At 46.4% G+C, this 27,389-nt stretch overlaps 1 protein-coding gene across 5 annotated transcripts; it reads right to left on the minus strand.

Moving 5' to 3' along the window:
* Positions 1 to 3,918: 3,918 nt before the first annotated feature.
* On the minus strand, positions 3,919 to 27,378 carry PFKFB2 (6-phosphofructo-2-kinase/fructose-2,6-biphosphatase 2). Of its 5 annotated transcripts, none has more exons than XM_054711735.1 (16): positions 27,294 to 27,378; positions 25,973 to 26,077; positions 20,520 to 20,645; positions 19,913 to 20,009; positions 19,418 to 19,484; positions 19,195 to 19,269; positions 18,774 to 18,830; positions 17,768 to 17,892; positions 15,475 to 15,682; positions 14,917 to 15,063; positions 14,049 to 14,153; positions 12,941 to 13,070; positions 12,148 to 12,210; positions 11,844 to 11,908; positions 11,026 to 11,205; positions 3,919 to 4,217 (listed from the first exon to the last, which is right to left on the minus strand). In XM_054711735.1, exons 2-16 carry the CDS (start codon positions 26,058 to 26,060, stop codon positions 4,155 to 4,157), a joined length of 1,596 nt encoding a protein of 531 aa, XP_054567710.1. In that variant the 5' UTR covers positions 26,061 to 26,077; positions 27,294 to 27,378; the 3' UTR covers positions 3,919 to 4,154. The 5 variants fall into 5 exon arrangements, with proteins under 5 accessions (XP_054567710.1, XP_054567709.1, XP_008152390.2 ...); XM_054711734.1 differs by having other exon boundaries at positions 25,970 to 26,077; XM_008154168.3 differs by lacking the exon at positions 27,294 to 27,378 and adding an exon at positions 27,136 to 27,246 and having other exon boundaries at positions 25,970 to 26,077.
* Between the last annotated feature and the right edge of the window lie 11 nt (positions 27,379 to 27,389).

Consider the following 27,389-nt stretch of genomic DNA (forward strand, 5'->3'; position numbering starts at 1 on the left):
AGGGAGTTCTGCCCATAATGATTAAAGTAATATAGCTGGCATGGGCTTAATGAGAATCAAAGAAGACAGTGCCTTGAAGTTTTTAAGAAAAAGAAAGCATTGCCCTGGCTGGATGGCTCAGTTGTCTGAAGGCTAACCTTACACCAAAAAGTTGTGGGTTCGATTCCAGTCAGGGCACATACCTAGGTTGCTGGTTCCATCCCTGTTGAGATGTGGTCTGGAGGCAACAATTGATGTTTCTCTGTTTCTCTCTCTCTCTCCTCTTCTCTCTCTCTCTCTCTGTCTGTCTGTCTTTATGTCTGTCTCTCTCTTTCTCTCTCTCTAAAAATCAATAAAAATATATCAAGTGAGGTTTTTTAAAAAATATATTATTCTCCATGATTACAACCCAAATTCTTAAATATTCCACAATGTCTAGTAAAAACAAAAAAGTGAGCATTTCCTAATTTCATATATTCTCCTCCTCTGCTTAAAAAAGTTAATATCAAGCCGAAACCGGTTTGGCTCAGTGGATAGAGCGTCGGCCTGCGGACTCAAGGGTCCCTGGTTCGATTCCGGTCAAGGGCATGTACCTTGGTTGCCGGCACATCCCCAGTAGGGGGTGTGCAAGAGGCAGCTGATCGATGTTTCTAACTCTCTATCCCTCTCTCTTCCTCTCTGTAAAAAAATCAATAAAATACAAAAAAAAAGTTAATATCAAATGGATGTCATGATTTTTTTCATATCAAAGAAAGGGAGATGGGGTGTGTGTGTGTGTGTGTGTGTGTGTGTGTGTGTGTGTGGTGTTGTTATCTAGCTCCTGGTTTCCTACCCTGATGCACAGGGATGGGTTTGAGGAGGTCCTGACCTCCATAAATGGAATGCAAATCTTACATGTGTCTACCTTTTTCTGGGGAGAGCCCTTGGCTTTTGTCAAATTATCAAATGAGTTCAAGACAAAGAATGTAGATTGGATACATTGAGGCCACGGTAGTAAGTGATAGCCCAATTGCCACAGGAAGTGCCAATAAGGTTGTCACCAACCAGGACAAGCTAATGAGCCTGAAGGTTGACTCTTCTCACAATGAGTCCTCAATGAAGACCCTGTAGAGGTTTACGACATGATGTAATAATTAAGGCTACAGAAATCAAGCAAATAATGACCATCATTGGTCATTATTTGCTTGATTTCTGTAGCCTTAATCATCATTGATCGCTGAATAGTCATTTTCTAATTCTGATATATTTGTTAAGTGTCCAGCTACATTTAAAAATAGTAGTGAGTTATGTTGTGTTTGTTGAGCCTTCACTGTTACAAATCTTATGGTTTACCTTGTTATGAGGTATGGGCTTTGACAAAAAACTCAATCAGTGTTGAGGTGAGCCACTCAAAAAGGGTGTTTACCTATTTGTACAACAGGGTTAATGAAGCCAGACCCTCCCAGCCTTCTACAAAGGATGGATTGGTTGGTGAATAAGAAAAAAACCTCCCAAGGTGCTTAGGGATCTAAGGAAATTACACCCTTGACACCCTCATTATTGTTAGTCCTCCAGATATATTGCTAAAGCTCAGTACATTTAGCAATACTTATAACCACTGTCTCTCAATTGCACTTGGAGAACTGATAGTTATTCTATCAGATGCCTTGGACTATATTGTTATTACCAACATTTCATTGTATCTCCTTTGCTACTGACGCTAATGAGAGTGTTCAAAGTCCCTTTATCATAAACATTTACATAACTATTACCTAATAACAGTTTCGGTCAAGGTTATTTATGAGGGAAAGCATCCCCAGTAGGGAGGGATGAGTTACAGAACTGCTGTTCACTTTTTCCTTTCCAATCATAAACTCTAGAAAGAGGACAGGGACTTCTTGTTAGCCATTGCATGGCAACCAATAAGTGATCATTAAATATGTCAAATAAATTAATAAAGCTTTAGAATGTCAATAATGCATGACTATAATGATCCCACTGATATCATTTCGAAAAGCTAATGAACTTGATAAAGGCAGGAGTCACCAATTAAAACCATCAGTTGGAAATATATACACAATCTAATAATTTAAGGATAATTTTAAAGAAGCTAGTTTCAAACACATTTTGCACGATGCTATTAATATTTTGTGTATATATAATGTATCCAATGTTACCTCCTTTTGTGTGTGATTTCAAAAATTGCATTTTTAATTTAAAATAACTTTTATTGTATTTATTACAAAAGCAATACATATTACACATTTCAGCATGATTTTATTGATCGAGGAGATCAGCTTTTGTGCAGAGAAATGCATCTCTTGATTTATAGACAAAAATTGATGAGCAAAACGGTATTCAAAGAAATCCACTGTGCTTTAAAACAGTTATTAGCCTTTTACAGAAGACAGATATCTATATTCTGGAAATTTAACTTAAGGTAATACTATGAACAATAGACTTGAATGCTCCAAGGACCTCAATTTCTACAAAAAAAAAAAAAAAAATGACAACACAAATGACCGTACATTCTGATTAAATACATGCAAACACTACTATAGGGACTTAAAAAATACCTTACATGGATGAATAAATAACAAATTATCTGATCATCAAAAGACAGTGTATATAGATGCAGAAAGACACCTGCATCCCAAGAACACAACCAGTACAGTACAGCATGCTCCAAGCAGCGAGATGAAAATCACCTGCTACAGAGCAGAGTCAGGAGCCTCTCTGAAGGCAGCTTCGTGCATATAAAACAGCTCCTAGGTGCTGGATGCTGAACTGCCTGCAGCCCAGCTCATCGTATCTTCGGTAACAGCCCCATATCAACCACAGTATAAAAGAACCATTTGAAAAAAGCTACATTTCATTACTTTTCTTGCTACTCACCCTCTTGCCCAGCAAGTGGGCATCTGAGTCAAAAGAAAACAAAAATGTAAAAGCTTAAAAACGTATCATTCTTGAAAAAAAAAAAAAGCAATGAGTTTGAGTGTAAGATATAATAATATCCTTTGGAGCTGTCATCCTCCTTCAGGAAGTGACATTAATATCTACAGAGACATGTTTGCATATTTGATAATCACTGATCCAGGGGATAATTATCTGGCTGATCTTTAAGGGAAACCAACTGACTAAGGGCTTGGTTCCCCTGCACCTCCAATGTTTTACATGAGACAGGTAGACCAAAATAGAGACAACTAGCTAAGAGGCAGGCGTCAGAAAACCAGCTGCTCTTAAAGTCACAGCCACAGCTTTCTTCAGAGACCATGTCATGGTGACAAACCCCAAAGAAGGGTACCTGTTTTGAAATCAAAAGAACTCCCTGGTAGAGTTGATTCCCAAGGAGTCTTCTTTACCTCTTCATGTGATAGAAATGGCACCCTGCTTTTCTCTTCAGCTCTCATTCCCAATCACCACGGAGAACATTAGCCTCTTCAGCCATGAGAGGCACGCAGCATCAGATAGAAAACACAGCAGCTACAGAGGAGAGCCTAGAAGACAGGCACCCGTTTGGGGGAGTCTTGCAGTCAGATCCTGCCCTCGAGGGGCCTGGAACCAGCAAAATTCTCTAAAGGAAAAGGTTGCCGTAGACACCGCTCTTCCATCACCACAGGAGAGACATTTCAGGGACTGCATTACTCACGTACCCTCCACTCACCTGGTGAATTTGTCTGTTTCCAAGGTGAAAAAAAAAAAGTGAATGCTAACCTATGTAAATTGTACTCCAATCCTGCTCACCTGGAAAGGATGGGAGACCAGCTCATACAGCACAGAAAAGACTTACTGGGGTTCAGCCCTCTCACCTGGAAACAATGAAATCTGAGAGGTGTATTTGCACCTTAGACAAAAAATAGCCAGCTAGAGACAGTCACAGGTAGAGTGCTAGATACCGAAACAGAGCGAGATTGGCCAACTTGGGCCAAACGCGGCAAAGAGATCATTAAAAAAAAAAACTAACCGGTTCAAGGCTGTTAATATTTGGAGGCACAAAGAAGTTAAGTTTTTCAGTGTAACTGATATTGCCATTGGGCATGAGGGGGAGAAATGTGGTGATGCTTTTCCAGGCCCCATTTTGGGGGTGCCAAATGTCCAATCCCCACTTCACTTCTTGATCAAGCCCTGGTGGTGCTGACATCCAAGTTTTCCAGCAGATCCCAATCCCCCAAGGAGGTCTGGCCTCAGCTTCCGTATCAGGAGAGCGCTGGGAGGGAGGCCGGAGAGGAGCGTCTAGGCACAGCCAGCGAGGTATTTGCCTAGGAGCCAGAGAGGAAGAGAAACAAAACAATTACACCACCAGCAAACTGGCAAGTCAAGAAAAGTAGAGCAGAGTCACTGCACTGCTTCCCCACCGCCCACACCCCATCTGCACACAGACATGCGCACGGACACTGGTGTGCTTGCACACACCCCGCTACTCCTGGAAGTCAGCAGACTCCAGTGGCAGTCATGGGCCTCTTTCCCAGAAAAACAGACCTCCCTTGTGCCATGTTGGACCAGGCAGTCCTTTTACACCTGGACCATAAGCTACACAGCCGGGAAATGAGGCAGAAGCTGTAGGGAGCCCTGTGGTAAAAGGAGAGTAGGTAGGCTCCACCAGCCAAAAGAGCATGCCAAGAGGGTGACATTGGAGTCGGGGGCTACTTGGCTTCTGAGGAGGGTCTCTACCATCGTAGTTATCCCGGCCCATTCTGAAATCGACTGGTGACTTCAGAGCAGAAATCAACCTCTTCCCCTAAACTGGGATTTAACGTTTGGGGAGAAATTCTTCCCTTTAGAACAGTGTTTCTCAAATGTTAAGTGTGCCTGTGAATCACTAGGGAATTCTGTGAAGAGGAAGACTCTGATTCGGTAAACCTGGGATGGGGCCCGAGAGTCTGCAGGTCTGATGAGCTCCCAGTCTCTGTTAGAGTAACAGGAGTAAGGCATGGCAATTGTGATACAATTCACCTGTATTTTCCCGTCCCAGAAGCTAAACACTGGTTTATCCCACTGGCTATAACCTCTTTAGAAACAGGCAGGTGATATTTTAGAAGGAACATCCCACTAAATTCTAAGAGATCTTTAAGGTTTTTCTTTACAATAAATAGTGAGTTACATGTTGTTAATGGAAGTCAAAGGTAACAGGTCATTCTTGTAGAGGTCATTCTCAAAAAGTACACGCAACTCCTACAGAAGTTCTCATGCCTTTCATAATGTCCTTCCCATCTTCCCCAGAAGGTGGTGGAAGAGAGCCATGCCTACACCAAGGACTCCAGTCACTGGGAACTGGCTTTGGCTGGTCTGGGGGTTCAATCACTGGGCAGTGTGAGGCAAAGCTTGGGGTGGGGCAGTGGGGGAGAAGGGATGGAATGGGTAGAAAACACAACCCAAAATACAAAACAAAAAACCCAGGAGCCTTCTGATAGGTTCAAGTTACTCAACAATTTTATTTACCCATTCTGCACACACACACACACAAAACACATTTCAAGTACAGTTATACACACCTTCTGTGGATCTGAGTGGCATATTTTGATATCAATGTCACCAGATTAAATCAGAATGCTGTTAAGGACTTACATTCCTTCTTTCAACAGAGCTGTGCCTAGGAAATCAGCAGGATAATTCTATTGCTTGGGTTCCCAATCCAGTCCATTCCCATTCAACCCAGTAGTGCTCAGTCCATTCCCAACCCGGGCACAGTTGGTGATCAGTCCTTTGCTTTTGCCATAGCAAAACCATTACCATATCAGAATGAGTTGATCTAGTTACTTCAACACAATAAAAAAATGTACACAAGCAATTCAGAAACAAAATCATTGAATAGGTAAATATCAGTCATTGAGCCCCAATGAAAGGCTTACTAAAAAGAATACTTTGCCACCTCTTAAAACCAATTTTGAACGCAAAATTACCTTTGCATTTTTATTTATTAGGTCACGAATAAGTGCCAAATGCATGGCAGACTAAAATCACCACATTATCCAATGGAGTGCTACATTCTTTAACAGAGAAGCTGTGGACACAGAAGGTTTAGACACAGGGGGTAAAAGTGAAATTCGCCTAGAAGTTGGGGAATGAACGGGATGACTTCAAGTAGAATAACCATTTCAGGCTTTGAGCAGACATTTCCTTAGCTGAGTTTACAAAATGTCAAACAAGGGATACACAACCTTCATTTTCTAAAAATGATGAAACTTTGGCTGCTACTCTAAAAGCAATGTCTATTAAAAATCATAATTTACAGAACTTCCCCCTAAAGAACACATGTGGAGTGTTTACTTCCTTTCTTTGTAGGACACGTGCAATAGACAGAGAACTACAATAATATACTATCGACTGGTACAGTTACAAAACAGTCAGACTGTCAGCTTACATATCCTAGTACAGCCAGTCAGCACACAGACCCTATCAGAGTCAGTCAGTCAGCATACGGACCCTACTAGAGTCTGTCAGTCAGTCAGCATACAAACCCTACCAGAGTCAGTCAGTCAGTCAGCATACAGACTCTACTAGAGCCTGTCAGTCAGTCAGTCAGTCAGCATACAGACCCCACTAGAGTCTGTCAGTCAGCATACGGACCCCATTAGAGTCTGTCAATCAGCATACGGACCCCACTAGAGTCTCAGTCAGCATACGGACCCCACTAGAGTCTGTCAGTCAGCATACAGACCCCACTAGAGTCTGTCAGTCAGCATCCTTTCAGAGTCTGTCAGTGAGTCAGGACATAGCTAGTGTTACATACAGTCTTCTGGACACTATGAATCTCAACTAAATTCCTGGACATACTACTGATGTCTATGTCACCTTTATAGGAAGTAAGAGATCAATCCTGCTAAACCTGACTCAATTGTTATTAACTTTTTAAATTAAAATATTTTAAAACACAAACATGTCTAAATGCACACTGGAACACGTGGGTAAATTTATAAAATCTCTTGAAAACAAATACAGCCTGGCTTCTGAGCTTAGCAGAAGACAATGAACTGTGCGTAAGATATAGTTCTCTCAATTTTTAGACACTTCCCCCCTTGTCCTTTCACTACCCCAAGCACCCATAGTTTCTCTGGAACTCAAGAACTCCTAGCTCACAGAACTACTGTTTAAGATGGATTTATTTCCAAACAGCTATTTCATGTTCCTTCAAAATGCCAGTACCTCCGAAGATCAAGTAGGTTCCAAAGAGGAACAGCAAGAGTCTCACAGGAAACACTCAAATGTTCAGTCTAGGAAAACAAACATTGTATTCCTAACTCTTAACTTCTTGGGGGAAAAGAAAAACAAAAAACAAAAACCAACAAAAATAAAACCCAGAGATAATGATGATAAGACCACCTGGCACAAAATGTTAAGAGTTTTAAAATATTTCCCTATTCTGCTTTCCAATTGAATGTAAAACAATCCCCTTACCAAAACAAAATCAAGACAATACAGATAAGTAATAGCTAAATTCAAATCTGAGAATTAAAGTCTGTCACAGAATTCCTCCTTCAGCTTTAAAGCAATGAAAGAAAATAGAACTGAATGGCAACTGCAACTGAAAAATGGGGGAGGGGATAGAAAAATTGAATATAGTGATTTCCTTTCCCAATTTTCTACCAATAGACAGATGCTAAATCTTCACCTATTACTTCTATAACAAAACTGACAGGCTCGGCAAAAAATGCTCCAGTCCACCCTTTCTTCATAGAATTTGTAATACAGACATAATCATAGTAATGTGCATATACTACCAATACACAATCAAGTAACAAGAGAGGAGGACAAGAAAAAAGATAGGAAGTAGGACTTCTCTGAAATTTGTAGCTTACCCCGCTGGCAAGGCTCAGTGGTTAAGTGTCGACCTATGAACCTGGAGATTATGGTTCGATTCCCGGTCAAGGCACATGCCTGGATTGTGGGCTCAATCCCCAGTGGGGGGCATGCAGGAAGCAGCCGATCAATGATTCTCATCATGGATATTTCTCTCTCTCTCCCTCTCCTTTCCTCTCTGAAATCAATAAAAAATATATATTTTTAAATGAAATAAATAAAATAAAATTTGTAGCTCTATTCCAGGGGTCCTCAAACTTTTTAAACAGGGGGCCAGTTCACTGTCTCTCAGACCATTGGAGGGCCGGACTATAGTTTAAAAAAAAACTGTGAACAAATTCCTATGCACACTGCACATATCTTATTTTGAAGTAAAAAAACAAAACGGCAAAAACACCCACATGTGGCCTGCGGGCTGTAGTTTGAGGACGCCTGCCATCCTAAGTTCTCCTGGCTTCTTCCTGTTGAACCTTCTCTGGAGAAATCTTGCACTAAAAATGGAAGAATGCTTGAAGCCCTTGCTGTGGTCAAGTTCTAATTTCTTGTGTCCTATCTGAGAATACTAAGACCACCTCAGGATCCTCTTCTGGGAGAAGCAAACTAGCACAGGGGGTAGTGCAGGGAAGTCATCCTCATGAACATCTCAGTGACCTGTGGCTAAGGCTGGGGCTCCTAACAAGGTAACATAATGCTAGTTGTTAGACTTCTCCTCTCACTAGGAGTATGTACAGCCCAAATCCCAAGTCTTTGGAGCAAAATGCTCCTTCTCCTTCATTAGCTGAATTACTCTCACGGCATAGTGGGAGAAAAGGTGGAATGAATGTTCATTTGGGCTAAAGATACCATCAGTCAAGCGAAGTAGATGAGGCAACCTCCTAAAAGTGCCACACATACCTCGTAGACCACACCTCATTCTCACAATGGGGCAGGGAGGTGGGGAAGGGGCATTCCCACCTCCCAACTTGGTCAGGCTCATGGTCAAGGACAAGAGAAAGGTCAGAAGTAATCTGTACTCCACTTTGGTGTCCACACCTACAGACTCAGTGTTGCTGTTTCACAAATGCTCACTTATTATAAATTATATGCCCTGTCTCTAATATAACCTTCTTCAAGGCAAGCACCTTTTCTTCTACTTCTATGTATCCCTGCACCCCCACTCCACCCAGCCCAAAGCCCCACAAATTGAGAACTAAGTACACATTATGTAAATGGCTAAGCAGGAAGAGCAGGTAATTCCAAGCAGAATCTAGGCAAGCAGCCGTAGGAAACTCACTGTGATGTCCTATTCGAGATATAAGAATAAAGGACTCAAGGTCACAAGTCAGCTGCCTCTGATGATAATCTTTCTCAACCTACAGGTTTTATTTCAGTGCCTATCTCCAGGTGCTTAAAATCCCCAGCGATCAGCCAAGGACATTTATTTACATAGTGATTTGTTCCTGCAATGTAAATGGTTAAAGATGGGAGTAGGACCTAGAATAACTCTAAAACACAGCAGCCTGCTTTTGAGGGCATTGCTTCACTTAGTACTGTGACCTGCGAAACATCTCGCTCCATGAGAGATTCAGAATCCCTAGGTTGCTGCTTTGTCTAAGGAACTACTGTCCCAGTATTCCTTTACCCAACTTCACAGAACGGAGCTCCAACCTGGAGAATGCACCAGGATCAACAGGGAAGCTGTTTGACCACAGACACGTGCAGACCCCAACCCTAGAGATTCTGAGTGAACATTGAGCCTAAAGCAGACCCAGGCATGTGTACATTTCAAAAGTGCTAACGGGGGTTCTAATGACGATTCCTGGATAAGAACCTTGACAAAAGGTCTTCTGTCACCAACCCCCCTCCCCGTCCCACCCCCCGCCCCCGCCATGGCAAACAGCTATTATGTTCTCGCTGTTTACTTCTAAAAGACAAACTGATAACTTTAAGATGGGGAGTCATCTCTCTCTTTTAAAAATCTCTTGTGAGAACTCTAGACTTGCTTCTTGGAAAAATGCCCATGTGTTCATGTTTTACATACAAATTCGGGGGGAGAAGCATGCCATTGTAAGTCACCAAGGGCCTAAGAATCCCTGCTGTAAACATTTTCTGTTTAACCCTACAGAAAAAATAAAGTGACAGAGCGGAATAGGGAAATAAATATAAGCAGCGAAGAGCTAGACCCCGCAGGGTCCCAAAGCCTCCTCGAGATGTTTTAATTAAAAAGGAGTGTTTTGAAAATAATAAGCAGCTGGATGAACTCTTCTCTGCCTTTTGACGTGAGCAATTCAAACATCAGTGGTGACTCCTGAGTCAGTGGTTACTGTCCTTCTCAACAGCCCCAGCGGTCACTGGCTGGCAGAGGCTGGCAAAGAAGCTGGGAGCCACTGGGGAACAGATAGGACCTGCCCTGCGACAGCCCTGCAGCAGCAGGGGACCGCCTCCTCTCCTAAACCTCACCCCACAGCTGCCAAAAGACCTATGCCTGGCTCCTGAGAAACGCAAACCAAGCTACTTCCCTCTTTCTCAGAGGCAGCTTTCCCAGGGCAGCGAAGCCTTAGGGCTATTTCTCATGAAAGGAGGCCAGAGCTCTCACGCTACATCCACTTCCTAGCTCCAGAGCATCGGTGGATGTTCTAGAGCCTAGGCTGACCCTTGCAAGACCCGGCTTGAGAGAAAGGGAGAAGGAGAAAGAAAAAGAAAGGCTCCCCCGGTCCACCTCCATCTGGGCCCCCTGCAGAGAGCATTTCTCTTGCTGACCCTCCCTTCCCCCCTAGTCAGACACTACAGTGACAATGACATGCATCACACTAGACAATCCAATGGGGAGATGAGGGAGGGGGAAGGAAGCAGGCAGGTAAGAACTGTGAGTAAAGCACACTTTGAAGAGACAAAGGTAAAGGGACAATGGGCTTCAGTGTCCCCCTCCACCCCACCCCCAATTTACTAACATCAGTCACTTTAGACACCAGAGACTGACAAGAACCAACGTACTGGCCCTGCGTAGCCTCAGTCCCCGGTAAGCTAATCAGCCCAGGGGCGATCATCCCTCTTCCTCCTCCTCCAGACCACCCAATGAGGACGTGTTCTGAAGCACCCAACTCGGCAACTTGCCCCAGGATGGGGAGAGGGTTCACACTGCAGGATAGCTAAGGTTGGTCTGCAACACACGGCCTCACGTTGGTGGTCGGGGGTGGGGATTGGAAGTTAAATGACTCCTTGGTGATTAGTGGCAAGGGCGGGAGGCCAGGACTGGAGGGAAACACACAGTTACACCACCGGAATGCTGACTTGGGTCTTCGGCTGGTCGGCCCCTTCTTGCATGTCCAGGGCACGGAGAGGGCTGAGGGGCTTGAGGGGCCGGCTCCCAACACTGTAATTTCTTGGACGCCTTATTGTATTCGAACTGGACAGAGGTGTAAAGCTGTTCCTTCTCATCCTTACAGGGGTTTGGTTCTTGGGAAAGTTGTTCTGATTAGAAACGGAGGGACACCACACAAATGAAAGCCAAGACAAAAAGCTCACTCGTGACGGTTAAATAATGCTTATAACCACAACAGCTCCCTCCGTCCTGCCCCTGAGGCAGTCTCCTGAGCCCTGGGTGTGGCCTGGTCCCCTAGCCCCAGGAAGCTAAAGGGTTGTAGAGGGAGACACTCCTTACGCATCAAACTCCCAAGCAGGAAAGAGGGACGCAGAAAGGAAGGGGCTTACTTAAGAGCAAACAGACTATCAGGACAGACCTAGGAACAAAACTGCACCTCTTCACCCCACCTTACAGGTTGGGTTCTGCTGGATCCTGCTTTCTAAAGGGGGGGAAGGGGGAAGGGAGGAGGGGAGGAGGGCATTGCACTTCACTTCAGCCAAACACTTTGCATTTTTAACTGGATTTCCAGGAGGTTCCAAGGTCAAAGACTCATGAAAGAGGTACTAATCTCTAAAAATAGTAATGCCAACATCTCTGCCTCTTGGAAGTGAGCAGACTCCCTAGGACGTGAGTTCTGGATCTGTTTTCCTTCTGTACATCAAAGCAACCCCAGTGTCTTGATGCCAAAGGTTCAAAGACTCAAGGTGGCAGGGCACCTGCATGCTCATCTGTGGGAAATACTTACAGCTGGCTTGTCACGGTGAGTGTTCACAGCCTCCACGTTGACCTTAATCGTTTCCACTTTGCACCCTGGGAACACGGAGGAGAGAAAAGAGGCCTTTGGGGGACAAAGCTCTGAGAAAGATTCCTCTGCTTCCGTATGGGAAAGCACACCAGAAAAGAATGCCTATATTCCCCAATACCTACATACATTTAAAAATAGAGCTTTCCTGGCACACAGGGGTGATGAAGTTCTCTACACAAACTTCAGAGAAACCCTGACCTTCCTCAATCCCCACCTTCTGCCCAGCTCCTAAATGCATAGTTACCGTAGGCCACAGGAGTAAGTCTGAAGATGGTATGGAGAGGGCACCTCAAGTATGGTAGCTCATCTGAAAGCAGAAAGACCAGGCGAGGAAGACTCTTAGTATGGAGTAAGGCCAAGCTAGTGGCAGAAAGAGACTAAGGAGCTCATGAGTTCTCTTTACCTTGACCTGGAGTTAGACAACTCCTCCCTTAACCTTGACCTAGAGTTATACAGCTCCGCCCCTAAACCCCAGACAGTTATCAAGGCAGCCACCAAAAAAGCCACCCAAGCAACTGCGTGGCTAAGGAAGGAAGGAAGGAAGTCCATTTTAGATCCCTCCATGCAGACAAAACAGGAGTAAGTGCTGCAGCCAGGACCCATGGAAGGAAAGAGTGTGGCCGGTCAGGTAGGTCGGGAAGGGCCGTGTCAGAGAAGGCAGCAGCACTTCCTTCCAGCTACACCCAGAAACTGTCCTACATCTAAGGATGAAGATGCTTCTAGGCTACCACCCTCCTAGTAGCCAAAGTAGCAAGCTGGCAATGTTCAACTGCTTTTCTGATGCTGCCAGAAGGGTTAGCTCGAGGCTGCCCTCTAGCCAAGCAGGACTGAGCAGCCCCGACAGCAGCCCCTCCCCTGGGGGCTTTTGGAGCAGCAATCAATTCAGCAAATAGCTGGCTCGGTGGCTGCTGGGCGCCCCACACTGGTGCCTGAAGAATGTACTCCAATTTGAGTGAAAGAGGGAGGAGGTCCAGTTGCCAGGGATCCTGGTGCCACCCCCGAGTCCAGTCTCCCCCCAGCCCTTCCCTCAATGGCACCTGCGCCCTTATCCAAGAAGTAGGCCAGGAGGCAGCGCATGACAGCCTGGTGGGAGATGACGAGGACATTGCCCTGGCGCTCCAGCTCCATGATGACAGGCTCCAGCCGCTGCACCAGGTCCTGGTACGACTGTGGGGGGAAGTGGGCAGGCTGCTAGGAGGCCGGGCGCAAGCTGGCAGCCGAGGCAGAGGCTGTGTCCCGAGTAAAGAGGCCACCGCTCCTTCCTCCCCAGCTGGCTTTCCTCCTAGAGCTGCAGCGACTGCATGTCGCCTGCTAACTCCCCGGCCTTGGAAGCTCCTAAGAATATTCAGACCTTTCAAGGGCAACATTCAGCCTGAGGAAACTACAGGTCAAGAAGAGAAAATCTGCATTCGGCACGTGGGTTTTTTTCTTCCCCAGATTAACGGGCAGAGCATAAGGCAACAAAGGGCTCCCGGAGGCCTCCTGGGCCTCGGTCATACGTTGACTTACCTTCATCTCACACATCCCTAGACTGTGAAGCCACTTAGACCAGGAAACAGCCCAAAACACTGAAGATGTTAGGGATTTCATTCACAGCCCATCTATCTACTTGGTGCCCATATCTGGGCGTGGGGTGTAGTGAGTGGAATGAAAAATATAGTGAAAAAGATCGAGTTGATTCTACAACATACTCAACACAGTTTGTCTTGCTACTCTTTCCCCTAGAGCAGTGGTCGGCAAACTGCGGCTCGTGAGCCACATGCGGCTCTTGGGCCCCTTGAGTTTTTAGCGAAGGCCAGCTTAGGAGTACCCTAATTAAGTTAGTAACAATGTACCTACCTATATAGTTTAAGTTTAAAAAATTTGGCTCTCAAAAGAAATTTCAATCGTCGTACTGTTGATACTTGGCTCTGTTGACTAATGAGTTTGCCGACCACTGCCCTAGAGATCTTAACAAATGAATGAGGCATTTGACTGCCTAAGCTGAATTAAAAACAGTAGGACCCAAAGACAGGAGGATAAACTAAGTTCTGCCTTAAGTACCCTTTCTAGATCCCCCCCCAAATCACATTCCATCCTTCCTCCAAATTAACACTAAACTCCCAGCATAGGGCGGGGCAGTGGCGCCACATGAGGGGATCTCACCTCCCCGCTAGGATAGCGATACAGATATTTCTCTTGATCTCGAAGTGCGAACTCCTCTGGGTATTGCTTCTCAATCTCGGCATAGGTCATCTCCTCGCACACGCCCTGCAAGGAGCCACACTGGCTTACAGAGGTAGACTGGCCCACACAGCCCCACCCAACGAAGGCAGACGACCCTGAGGAACACTAGTTTCTTACTACGTGCCAGGCACTGTGCCGGGTCCTTGCATGTCCTGCAACTGCCTGGCCAGGGTGTCTGGGACTGGCAGGGTGAGGGCCACTGCAGAGAGGAGGCGGCTTCTCTAGCGTAAGCTGCCACTTTCTCCTACTACTGTGGGGAATTTAAAGGTCAAGAAAAGTCAGTGGGCTAAAAGGAACAGGAAGCAGGGAAGGAGAGGAAGTGGAAGGAAGAGGAAGAGGAATTCTTGCAGAAGGCATAAAAGGGTGCAGAGGAAGAAAAGAAAAAGAAATGCCTACTTTTGTGCTCAAGGATAGAGAAAGCCAAGGAAACAAATGGAAAGGACTTTTTTTTTAGAATAGCTGACCAAATGATCTAAGTAGAAATTAAAGAAAAGAGCTGTTAGCTATTTCTTTTTCCCAGGAAGAAAATACACCGAGGTACCAAATGGAACTCCCAGGTGCCCCAAAATTGGTTGGCATGCCATTACTGGCACAGGTGTTCAAGCAGGCAGGAAGCCCTAATTAGGGGCAGAACTGCTCCCACTTCCTCCCCACATCAGCCAGGTTTAGCTTCTTCAGTGTCTCTACTTGGTGGTTCTAGAGGTTAGGTAAAACTGCCCAAATGGTGACGTCTGAGAGTTCCTGCCTGAATAAGAGACTCCCCGGGCCACCAGAGCCTCCAACTCACAGCATCAATCTCATTCAGAATCTTCCACTGCTCATAGGTCACCCCCAGCGATTCCGCAGTCTGGATAGTCCTCTTCAACTGGCTCGTCCACACCTTGAGGTCCGCTATCTTCTGTTCCTCCAGAAACTTCCTGAGAGCTTGGGCAAACTGGGGTTTGAAATAAAAGTTTCAAGAGAAGAAACACGGACACACGCATACACCTGCTCACGCAGCCTAGGAGGGCACTGTGCGTGCCCGCAGTCAACATCTGGAAGCTGCTCCGTGCAATAAACCCAAGAGGAAAACAGCTTCAGCTGAAACTCCCTGTGCTCTGCTAAGCACACAAGTTGTGCCCAATAACCGATGGCTGAACAGCCACAGCAGAAATGGTTCCAAGTCATCCGCACTTCAATACGGAACTAGAATCGGTGAACAAGAAAAGCCTGTAGCCCTTGCTTGACCATCTGAGACCTAAGCCTCAGTGGGGTTTAGGAAGAAGTAAGGGGATAAGAGAGATGACCTCCACCATGCTCTCTAATTCTAAGCCTAGGAAATCCAGCCTGCTGGCCAACTACTCACCTGTTTGCCCCGCACTGAGAGGCCAGAGTCACCCCCAATCTTCCCCAGGAGATTGAACTCGCTCTCCCCGTGCCGGCAAAGGTAAATGGTGCGGGGATAGACGTGGATATTCATGAGGTAGTAGACTATCTTGCTCTGGATGTAGTCCTGGACTCTGTTCACTAGAAACCGCTGGCCCACATTGATCACCTTGATGAAAGAAAGATCCCTGGGACAGAAGGGGGGGGGGGAGGGAAATCCCCTGAGTATAAAAATCTGAGGATAACAGTAGCAGGGGAAAGGATGTCATAGTTCCTCACAGACTCACAGCAGCTTTCCTCCTCCCGTTACAGCCCCACGCAGCTGAATGGTAAGAGCTGGATTACTCCCCAGAACCGAGACGAAGTAAAATCTCCCGAACGCCTGGCCAGTCCCTCAGTGCCTACACTGTGCCATGAATAAGTGTGACCAACACTTATGTGAGCTGGTACTAGAGTCAGACTCCCGTAAGGGGCTACACTAGATGACCTGAAGGTTTTGCTAACCTTGAATTTGGGTGAGAAGCACAACCCCCCCATCTGAGGGGTCGAGACCTGGCCAGAGTACAGCATCACCAGTGGTGAGGGGGAGGCAGGAGAAGCAGAACCAGAGAAACCTCTGTGCGTTCCCGGCATCTACCTACATCAATCCTCTCTCAAAGGCACTTCCGTGGACAGTTCGCTCTGTGGCCATCATGGAGTTGCCTCATTATAAAAATAATAATGCTTATTCCAAAAAAAAATTTTTTAAGGTACACTGATGCAAATAAAAATCACCCATAAGCCTACCACCAGAGGTAACATCTATAAGCACACACACACACACACACACTTCCAGAATGTTGTTCTATGTATAGGACTTTGGGGGTAACTAAAGAATATACTATTAAGCCGTATCTAGGGCGGTGGTTTGCAACCTCTTATAAAGAACACCTGCAAATACTAACATTCTGGGCAACCCCTTGAAGGAACGGAAAGACTCAAAAGCAGACACTGAAGTGATTCAACAGTGGCTATGCACACTTGTCTCATCTGCTGGGCTGCAGGGCTGTATTCTTATTGGGATAGAACTGGAAACTGCATGCCTTTTCAAAGGCCACATTCTCACATGTTTCTTTTTTTTTTTAATTTACTGGGGTGACACTGGTTAATAAAATTATATAGATTTCAGGTTTACAATTCTACAATACATCATCTGTATATTCTATTGTGTGTTTGGCACTCCAAGTCCTCACGAGTTTCCATGCACACACATCTTTCTTCAACATGAACTTGACCTTTTGCTATGGCTCCTATAACTCACACACATCAAGTTAACATCAAGTTAACTGCTGCCATAGTAGCGATAGCTAGCAGTGATCAGACATTTCATTAAGCCAGGCATGTTCCTGAGAACCTCATGTTTTATTTATATACATGTTACCTGTTATATATAACAGGTACAGTACATGCATATAACATACACACTGTTTTATATTGTATGTGTTGTTATATATGTAATATATGCATGTATATGTATTAATATATACACACACACACACACATACACTATACACTTTTAAAATTGATCAAAAGCTGATGACACATCTCTAAGCGGTACCCTACATTTACCCTAGTCCAAAACTACTGATCTAAAGCAGTGCTTCTCAACCAAGGGTGATTGTATTCCCCAGGCAATGTCAGAAAACATTTTAGGTTGTCACAGGTTGGAAGTTATTACTGGTATCCTGTGAGCAGAAGGCAGGGATGCTGCTAAATATCCTACAGTGCACAAGACAACTACACAGAATTATCTAGTTCAAAATGTCAATCATGTGGAGGTTGAGAAATCTTGCTCTAGAGCAGGGGCGGGGAACATCCAGCCCACAGGCTGTACAAGGCCCACAGAATCATTGGGTCTGGGCCTGCCAAAGCATCAGGGGTGCGTTAATGAAATGTTTGACCAAATATAGCAGGCTAATTTTTAAGTTGATAATTTTGTATGGCCACGAATTATGTTATAAATACCCAAATGGCCCTTGGCAGGAAAAAGGTTCCCCAACCCCTGCTCTGAAGGAGAGAGAGGAAGAAATGATGATCATAAAAACAAAACAAAACACGTCAGTGTTCAAGGGTAAGATGCAACCCACATAGAAGCCACAAATCCATACCTTGTTTCTCTGAAGAGATACAAGGGTCTGGAATGGCAGAAGGAAGTTTGGGAACAGGGAGAGAAAGGCTCTTTCCTCCAATGAGACCCGTATTTATGCCCTTTAAACCGTGGCCTCAAACCTTACTTGTCATAGTTGTCTGGGTCCAGGGGTTGATAGGTGACTTTGTAGCACTCAATTCTCTTTAGGAAGTCCTCCATCACATTCTCCCTGTTCCTTTCAGGGTAATCAGGGCTTGACACCTTTACTTCCTGGGATCATAGAAGAGCAGCACTAGTCAGAGGTCTACCCGCACTAGCCCTGCTGCAAACAGCCACAGCTAAATAAGGAAAAGGAAGTCCACAGCAGTGGCCTTTCACTGCAGCTCTGGCAATCCCCATTCATTGAGCACCACCCCCACTCTGTCCTATGATCCTGGCAACCCAGAAGGGCAAGACAACTGGGGAGTCATGTGCTTGCCCTTGGCTGAAGGACAGCCGGCAGTCATGCAGCGGAAGCTGCTCCTGAGCCCTGAGCCCTTTATGTACCTCCTTGGGAAAACAGAATGGGTTTCCATTTCTCCCCACGACCATTTAGAATAAGATGCGTGAGTTGACGCATGCCTGACTTGGACCAGACGCCTCTCCCTTAGATGATCCCAAGTTCCCATGTTGCTGGGAGAGCACCATCTTGATACCATGCATGGATGTCTACTTGGCACAGCACAACCCATCAAATGGGCACTGGTTTAGACTCTAGCCATTAGACAAATGCTGGGCAGATGACCTTCCTAGAAAGTGGCCCTGACAGATCATGAGAGTTTGGTCTATTCTAAGAATACATCTAGGTCTCCACATCCAGCTAATACCCAGAACACGGGGCCAGGAATCCTACAGTCTAAGTCTTGGTCTCCATTCAACAGCTAATTCTTATTTTATTCCTCAAAGCCTATTTCCTCTCCCAAGAGTGTGGAAATACAAAACGGTGCTCTGGTAGATCAAATAGATCAGTCAGTGATGTTAAATATGTCTATTTCTTTCTTTCATTACCCAGTTGACTCTCCCCTCTAGCGCGCCCCCCCCTCCCCACCCCCCCCCCAATACACACCAGGAACAAAGGATAAAGAGGTAGTGGTATACGGGGTGTCACCCACCAGGATGTTGGCAGCGATGACATCAGGATCATCACAGACAGATTCCACAAAGAACACCTGGCCAGAAAGAGAGGACAGTGATAAATGAGTCAAAATTGGCCAGGCTGTTCATTAAGAGCACATGCTCATACCTACCTCACCCAGCCACCACATCTCCCAGGATTTTCTTTCATGAAAGTGCCTTCAAGGGCTTTTCATTTAAAAATAACTCTTACCACATCCCTAGGGCCTCAGACATACAGGCTAAGGGTCTGAGAAAGTACCTGCAAGAAAACACTCAAGGATTGTGGGCCTGCCCCAAGAGGATAGAATCATATATCCAGTCTTGGCCTCACTCACCAGAGCCAAACAGATCTCCATGTTCCTTCCAACTGCCCACTTCCACTTATCCCCTTTCCTCCAATGTGGAGTCAGATCCTACCTTGAAGGAATTCTCCTTGGCAAAGTTCAAAATCATGTCCCTCCTCTCCCTAGTTGTATTGGTGGCATCAAACACCTGGGAAGAGCGCCCACAAGGTAAATGAGTGGGGAACAAAAATGGAATCCCACCAAGGTGGACCCAAGGGGGAGGAGGGGGGGTGGGGAGGGCTATACAGCTTTGAAAGGGTAGACACCAAGACGGGGAAGAGGTAGGCAAGGCTTACCGCAATCTGCCCGCTCTCCTCGGTGAGATACGCCTTAACATCTTCCAGTGCCACCACAGCACACTGTCTGCCGTGAGAGCAGAGGAAATCAGCAGGGGTGTGCAGGAGACCGAGCTCAGGCATAGCCAGAGCCCGGAGCAGTTGGGTTGCTATAGGAGTCACGTCCCTTCCTGCTTAGTTTTCCCACTGGTCAAAAACTTCCCTAACTAGACCTTTCAACTCCCCACTGAGATGTTTCTATCAGCCTACATCTTTCCCTTTCCCCCACCCCATGCATCTATCTTATCCCTCTGTAGGCTTAATGCGCAAGCATACATACATCTCCCTAAGCCCTGTTCTTCTACCCACACAAGCCCAAAGGGACCTGTCCAGAAGATAACTCCCACTTCAAATCCCCACAAAATATTTACTGAAAGGAAAACTAAGCCCCATCACATCCTCCCTTAGAATGGCCGAGAAAGAGCTGGCCCAGAGGTCAGGCCTCAGAAGACTCACTTGCGAATCTTCATGGCCTCCTCATTGTCGTGCCGGAAGAAGTCATAGGACTTATAGGACTTGACTGCTTCACGCCGATATACCCCAAGATTAAACACTGCAGAAGACACCAACACCCTTGAGCACTGAGACCATACACTGGTCCCACCAAAGGGGATATCCTGGTCTAAAGTCACAATGGCCAAGGGGATAAAAAAAAAAAAAAAAGGCACCAAGGTATGTTGGAAACAATATCAGATTAAGAAGCAAATTATGCTGGAGTTCAGACTTATTAGACCTTGGGCAAGTCTTAAACTGTCTCAGTATCAATTTCCTCAGCCGCTTCTGCTATTTCACTGGGGTACTGCTAGGACTAAACAAGATGACATGTAGGTAAGGGCTTTAAAAATGTAAAGTGTGTGCCGTCAAAGGCACTGAGGATAGAATCATATATTCAGGAGGAAATAAGTCTGTGAACAAGAATAAATTCAGCAAATCCAGAAGCAACAACTACTTCTGCCAGAAGCACCCTGTCACCTTGATGCCAGGAAGACTAAATCCCGCAGAGGCCTGTGAGATGGAGGAAGTGATCATTTCCCTTCCCAAAGAATGAACGACCCGCACCTACCTTTGGTGGGCACTCCAATCCAGTTGAGGTAACGTGTGAGCTTCTTGGACACATAGGTCTTGCCCCGGGCTGGCAAGCCAATCATAACAATGAGAGTCGGGGAGTTGGTCATGTAGGATGCCCATGCTAGAGAGAAATGAGACAGAATAGAGCTAAATGATTAGGGGCCAAGTAAGGTTCGTGCACAGGGCTAGCAACTTCATAGCTAGAATCTTGTTTAAGCCTCAAACACCTCAGTGAGACAAGGGTCCAGGAAGACAGGGAAGGCAAACTGAAGATCTATCGGGCAAACCCTCCCGAAGAGTTGAAGAGTTGTGTAGATTTTCAGAAAGTCCCCATAACATGAAGACATGTTTCCCCCACATGTCCAAGGTCTCACAGAGGTACCCAAGGTGGAAAGAGAGAGAAAGACAGTAAGGATGGCACCCTGCCGAAGAATGATATAGCTTCGAAGGAGGGTCTTATGTCTGGAGATCCTACCCATTTAGAACTGAGCAGGCTCCTATAATAGGTCCAACAGAGAGTCTAGGCTGAGTATCTCATCTATCCCTTCAGAGCCATGGGCAAGAATTAGCTTGCCCACCACCAAAAGAGCCTGGCTTCAAGTTGTTTTGGCCTTGCACTCGGGACATGAGCTTAAGCCAGAATTTCTTAATGAGATTAGACTGCGGAAAAGCCTACTTGACACAGGTTCCGACTACACCTCAGGAAACTTCAGTAAAGCTTAGCCCACAAGGGCATCACGGCCAGCCTGCCTCAATGGCCCACAAGAAAGCAAGACAATTTAGAAGCAAGATCAGTCATTGGTCCAGGCTTCCTTAGGAAACTTATTTCAGGCATACTCATTTACATACTCACTGGACAGGGGTGGGAGCAGGGGGCAAACTAGATATTCAAAGTCAGCCAGGTGACTTGCCTACGGACACACAATAAGACAGGGAAGAGCTGGTACTAGAGTCCAGATTTTCGTGTTTCCTCAGTGACTTTTCTCCTTAAAAAGAGCCTGTGATTTCTCATCAGCTTGCCCAAAGGATCTAGCTCCTCTCTGCCCATCCTGCTGTGAGAGGAGTGATGGGTAAGGGCCCCGCACAGCTGCCAACCACTTTCCTAGGCCAAGACCCGCAGGAGATCATCTGGGAGGCTCTGGGCTCTGTGGGCTCCTCTAAGGGCACAGGGACGGGAGAGGGAAAGCACCAACTGCCTTCACTTCCCAGCACGGCTTTCCAGAGGGTGCCCTGCAAGTCGTTGCCGCTGCTCTACCCGGGGACAAGGGGGCCCCATAAGGCTAAGAAACAGTTCTGTAAAGTTGGGGTACGTGGGTGGAAAAGTCATCTTTTTTTCTTCGGGGAAAGGAATGTCAAAAGAGCTCAATGAAGAAGTGGGCAGAAGGGCCCGGGTGGAGAACAGACCTCGGAAGGAAGAGTTTCCTAGGGGTGTTTGGCAAGAAGTACACGGAAGCCAAAGAGTGGCCCAAGTGGTGAGGGAGGGGTAGGCTCAGGGTCAGAGGGCCTGGCACACAGACAATTCCTGGCCCTGGGCACCAGAAGTGATTTTCATCTCTCATCACATCTGCAGCAGCCGATATTCATCCCTGACCTCTAACCCCCGACAGGCAAATCTATCTTCCTGGGATCAGCTGCCCCGGGGGTTTCAGTATTTAAATCCTCCCGAGTCTTCACTTTCTCCAGCTCAGCGCCTCGCTCTTCTCCATCCCCCGGGATCTGGCTCATCACCTGCACTTCTAGGCCTGCTTTGTCCACACCTTCCAGCCCATTAGGCACTTCCCGAAAGGTCCTGTTACCCGCCTAATGCGGAAAATAAACTGATGCTTGGGAGCTGCTCTGAAACCAATGAAGGAACCAGCTGCTCTGTGTAAACCAAGCTGGACAGAGGGCTCGGAACAAAAGCAAATACAGGTCACTCATGTCCCCCCACAGCGGCCCCCAGAACCACACCACCTGCCTCTGCCCACAATCCACCCACAAACATCTGCCGCAACCAGGGCTTCTCGTTTTCCACACTTCCTGTCTCAAACTGCCACATGAGCAGAACCAGGGACAGACTGTCCTGCCTGTTAAAAAGCACCACCACCACCTTAATCTCAGTAGTAGACACTTCGTGCTGATTAATTTCAGAGACAATGTAACATGCCCATTGGCATATCATGGAAAGCTGTTTCAATCTTGACTCTTCTATCTTCTTTACACAAGGTTTAACTCACTATTACTTTCCTTTCATGAACACACTCATGGAAAAGAGGAAATGAGGGCTTGGTGACTTCCCTCCTAGAGACAGAAAAACTCAAGCTCAGCATGGCCCACAGTAGGGAGTCAAGGTCAGGGCTCTGATCAGACTCCTGGTTTCATGACCACACATTCAGTCCCAGCCCCCAGCTCTGGTCATCACCTGACCAAGGAGCCATGTGGTAAGCACAACTAAGCTTTCTAATCCAATCCTGAAGGGTGGCCCGGAAGGCCAATGGTTCCCAGCCTTTTCATGATCAAGGTCTTATTCACTATTTGCCCTAAGTAGATCCAACATTTTTGAAATATGCTGCCCATTAAAGTGGGTTTCATTAGTAATATCTTCTTTTTACTCATCAGAAGTCATAAAACTGACAACTATCTCCTTCTACTATTTGACTAATAGGCATGAAAGACCTAAACTGCTAAGAAAGTTGTGTTATTAATCAGTGCAACTATAGTTACTAATGCCCAATTACCACCAATTACTTTGAAATATTAAAACAGTTTACAGTACAGAACTTTGTAGGACAGTCGTGCTGATCAACAGTTTAAATGTATCTAACTTTTCTTCTATTATTTCTATAGAAGAGTTGCTAGCACAAACATGCAAAGGTGTGTGTGTGTGTGTGTGTGTGTGTGTGTGCAAGGATGCTAACTGCAGTATTGTTTGTGATAGTGGAAAATTGGAAACGGAAATATCCATCAGGCGGAGACTGACATATCCATACAATGCAATCCTGTGCAGAATGAGGTAAATCTGGATTTACTGACATGGAAGGAAATGTCCAAGATATAGCAAGCTTAAAAGGAGAATTGTGGAAGTTTTTTTTACTTTTCACTTTCTTTCTGTACTGTTTGAATATTTCATGAACATGTGCTGCTTCTGTCATTAGGGAAAAGTATACATGGGAATTTGTCTGTTCCAGACCTACTCAAAGTAGTAAAGAATAGATAAAACGAAGAAAAGCATGTAGACCTCTCCCCCACACACTACTGCTTTCACAGAGCCCTGACAGCAGTCCTCTGAGCACCTTAAAGGCACCCCAGCCATCAGCACTCTCCTTCACCCCACCCCTGGGGCTTTGGTTCCCTAGAGTAATCCTTCAATCCCCAGCTCAGTCACTTCACAGAGTCCAAGTCAGCCAACACAGGTGTAATTAGCACCAAGGGGATAATGGTTGAGCTATTAATAAAGGAACTGCTGGGTATGAACACTGAGCAGCCAGGGGAGCCTGTTCCAAGATGCAGGCAAATAACAGAGAAAAAGGAAATGAATTAACACATATTCTCATGACTGTATTTCTCCTTTGACCGTAACAGTTTCATAGTCCAACGGAAGGGAGAAGAGGTGGGGCAAATGAAGGACAGTGGCTTTAGGGCAACCCAAATGCTTCCAGTGGGGCAGAGGGTGGAGCTGAGAAAGGAGGATCTGAGCCCAAACCAGGAATTAAGAGCCCAGAGGGCTAGAAACCTGGAAGTACTGTTTCTTGGCTAATCAGAAGCCTTCAGGGCAGAAAACTGCCAGGAGTCAGGAAGGCCGGTAGGAGATTCCTTTGGAGAATAAAGCAGAGCGGGGACTGTCACTGGGCACTGTGCAGGGTCAGAGGCTCCCACGATTGTCAACTCCTCCCCACACATGTACGGCCTCTCTGTTCCCTTGTGAATCACGTGTAGCTCTCTTTAAAATGTGCCTCCAAACCCCCAAAATCTGGGTTACAATATTGTCGAATAAGAGGAGAAAATATTCTTTACGGAAAAATAGAATTCTTCACCGGGTTCTTTTAAATAGAGAGCTCCCATCACAGCATTTAGACCACAATTCAATTTATATGTCTCAAGAATAAACACAACATGCGAACAGAACCGCCAGTGAAAATAATACACCTACTAGCTATGTGCCCGACACTCTTCTAAGTGCTTCCCTATATTTACTCATTTAATTCTCGCATCACTCTGGGGGGGAACATGCTATTAGTACCCTAATTTTACAAAGGGGATAAGCAACTTGTTCAAGTGCACACAGCCACGAAGCATTAAATCCCAGATTCAAACATAGAGATTCTTACTCTAGAGACTGCCCTAAAAAACATCGCACTTACGCTGGTTATCTCCCATGGGGTATTTGCCCGCGGCACCTAAGTTTCTGCCCCGGCAGAGAAAGGCGACCCTAATCGTAGAAGTCTGCCAACCCCAGTATCACATCCAAACCACCTGCCCCGGCTACAACCCCAAACCCAGCAAGCCTCATCGGCGCTGGGTGAAGAGATTATCATCATTCATCATGAGACCGAAGAGGGCATGACATCAAGGTCGAGACTCTGGGGAAAGCTTTGAACATGAGATGATTCCAGGTCTCATGCTGCTCGGCTGTTTCCACCTGCCAATACATGTAACCACTGAAACGAGAAGACTGACTGATGGGAAAATGCAATCTGGACGCAGGGGGAAGAAGGACTGGCATTCCTTTAGGTTCCCCGAGACATCCGAGGCCCAGTGGCCCAGGACCTTCTGAACCCACTGACCCTCTGCACTGCTGAGGTCTATAACAATGCTTAGGACCGCAACTGCGTCATCCCTCTGCAATCCCACCTGCCATCTCTGTCTAAATAACTAGCATTTAAAAACTCCTGTGAAACCTGTCCCCAAAGGAATGAATCTGTCGGGAACATAATCTGCAAAGTTCAAAGGCTCAACCCGTGAGAAAGTAAGGTGCCCAAGACAGAGTGAAAAGTCTGATGTCAGGGCTGATTCCGCGGAGGGCTGTAGAAATCCGTTCCTACTTGCAGTGTCTCCAAGGAGCAGCCCCCTCACAAAATGTAGCCCAAGAAAAACAAAGGGAAACTGTTAACAAGGTCAGCCCCAAGTAATTCCTGCGCAGGGTCCCTCTGCCTTCCTCCCAGGGTGCACTACTAACGCTTGCCCTAACTTTTAGCATCCAGTGCGCAGACACCCCCAGGAGACAGAGATTCGGGTAGAGAAAGCAGTAAGGAAAGGCTGGGCTCCACCCGCAGGCTAGCCCCAAGGACAGACGTTTCCCTGAGTCTACTTTTTCACACAGGAACTCCCCCCTCGTAGACTTTGTTTTCAATTCCCATGTCCAAGAATTACTTCTCACTCCCATCAAGCAGCAAAGTCTAGGGTTACAACTATATCCCCAAGATAAAATTCTGGGAGAGCGCAACCCTCCCTCTGGCCAGAACTTACAACATTTCTTCTCGGACATTCGAAGATTTGAGGCTTTGGTTTGATAGCTGCTATCATTCTGTTCTGAGGAAGATGCAGAATCCTCAGCCATGGCGGCTCTTCGGGTGTCTGGAAGGGACAACGGGGAATGTAAGGGAGGGAAGGAAGGAGACGTCCTTCAAAACACTCAGTGAAGAGGATCCGGGTGGTGTAAGTGAAAAAGTCCAGCCCAGTTAATAGCTGCCTGCCCTAGGATAAGGCGTGAAGCCAGAGCCCTAGGTTTCCTCATCTACATATAAATAGAGCACTAGAATCTTGCATTCATAATGCTGATTTAGGAGTAACATTCACATAAGTGATCTCCTTCACTCTTTCCAATATTCCTGGAATAAGGTAGGTTTTACTACCATTATCACTCCTTCCCATTTTACAGATTGAAAAACTGAGGTCAATCAAATTATGTGGCTTATCCAAGTCCTTCCTGACCTCAAATTCTAGTTTAAGAAGCTGGGGAGAGTAGTGGCAGCAGTTGCGGGGGGGGAGGGAGGGGTTGCGAACAGATCAAGTTCATTATCACAAACTAATGGCAGTCCCATGGTAGGATTCAGTCCTGAAAAAAAGACAAATGAGAAAGTGGGAAAATATCAAACATGTTTCCTTAAGGAAAAACTGTAAGTGGACAGACACCCCGTTTTCAGCACGTCATCATTTCTCCTCTGGTGTTCTTATTCTCAAGCCCTTGCTCTGCACCGTCTCCCCATCTATCCCCGGGACAAGGTCTACAGAAGGAACACCGGGGCACAAAAGAGCTGGTAAATGACTTCCTCAAGGTCATCTACAGAATAAGGGTATGCGAACACCCGAAGGTGTCATCAGATCAGTTCAGATCGGGGTGGGAGAGCCCCCGAGCTCACCCCGCAAACCCAGACAAGGCATTCGTGAGGAAGGAAGGTCCTATGGCTTTAAGAATCTGGCACTGGTTGTGCTCCCACTGACCAAGCAAATCCTCCAACCCAAACACCTGCTGCGATCCAAGTCCCTGGAGGTCCGCACTCCGGGCTACGTCTCGGGGCCGGCACTTCCCCGACACGGCAGGGCACCTTCGCCTCGCACCTCATCCGGGTGTACGCAGTCCCCCTCCTCCCGCCCTCCCAGGCTCTTCCAGGCGCAGTGCAGCTGTCGCTCACCCTGTGATCCCCAAGATCCCTCCCGGCAGTGACCCCGGCAGCTCCCCGGGAACGCAGCAGACACTAGCCTACACACTGTGGCCTGGGGCCCGGCACACCAGTCATTCGCAATTCAAGTGCCCCCGCCTGGCTCCACCCACCCCCACGTTGGTCCTCACCTGGAGAGAATCTTCGACCAATCGGCGCCCGCAGACTCCGGGGGGCGGGGCTCCAGTAGGACTCGCTGACGCAGGCTCCCCGAGGAGGACGGCGCT

The sequence above is a fragment of the Eptesicus fuscus genome, chromosome 22, assembly GCF_027574615.1.
Source record: "Eptesicus fuscus isolate TK198812 chromosome 22, DD_ASM_mEF_20220401, whole genome shotgun sequence".
Lineage (NCBI taxonomy): Eukaryota > Metazoa > Chordata > Mammalia > Chiroptera > Vespertilionidae > Eptesicus > Eptesicus fuscus.

Coding starts and splice junctions, on each gene's coding strand:
- PFKFB2 (XM_054711734.1), bottom strand. CDS start 26,060: ATGGCTGAGGATTCTGCATCTTCCTCAGAACAGAATGATAGCAGCTAT. Junction 15,064..15,474: donor TCTCAGTGCGGGGCAAACAG/GTGAGTAGTTGG, acceptor TTCAAACCCCAG/TTTGCCCAAGCTCTCAGGAA. Junction 4,218..11,025: donor CCGACCAGCCGAAGACCCAA/GTCAGCATTCCG, acceptor TCTGGCTCCTAG/GCAAATACCTCGCTGGCTGT.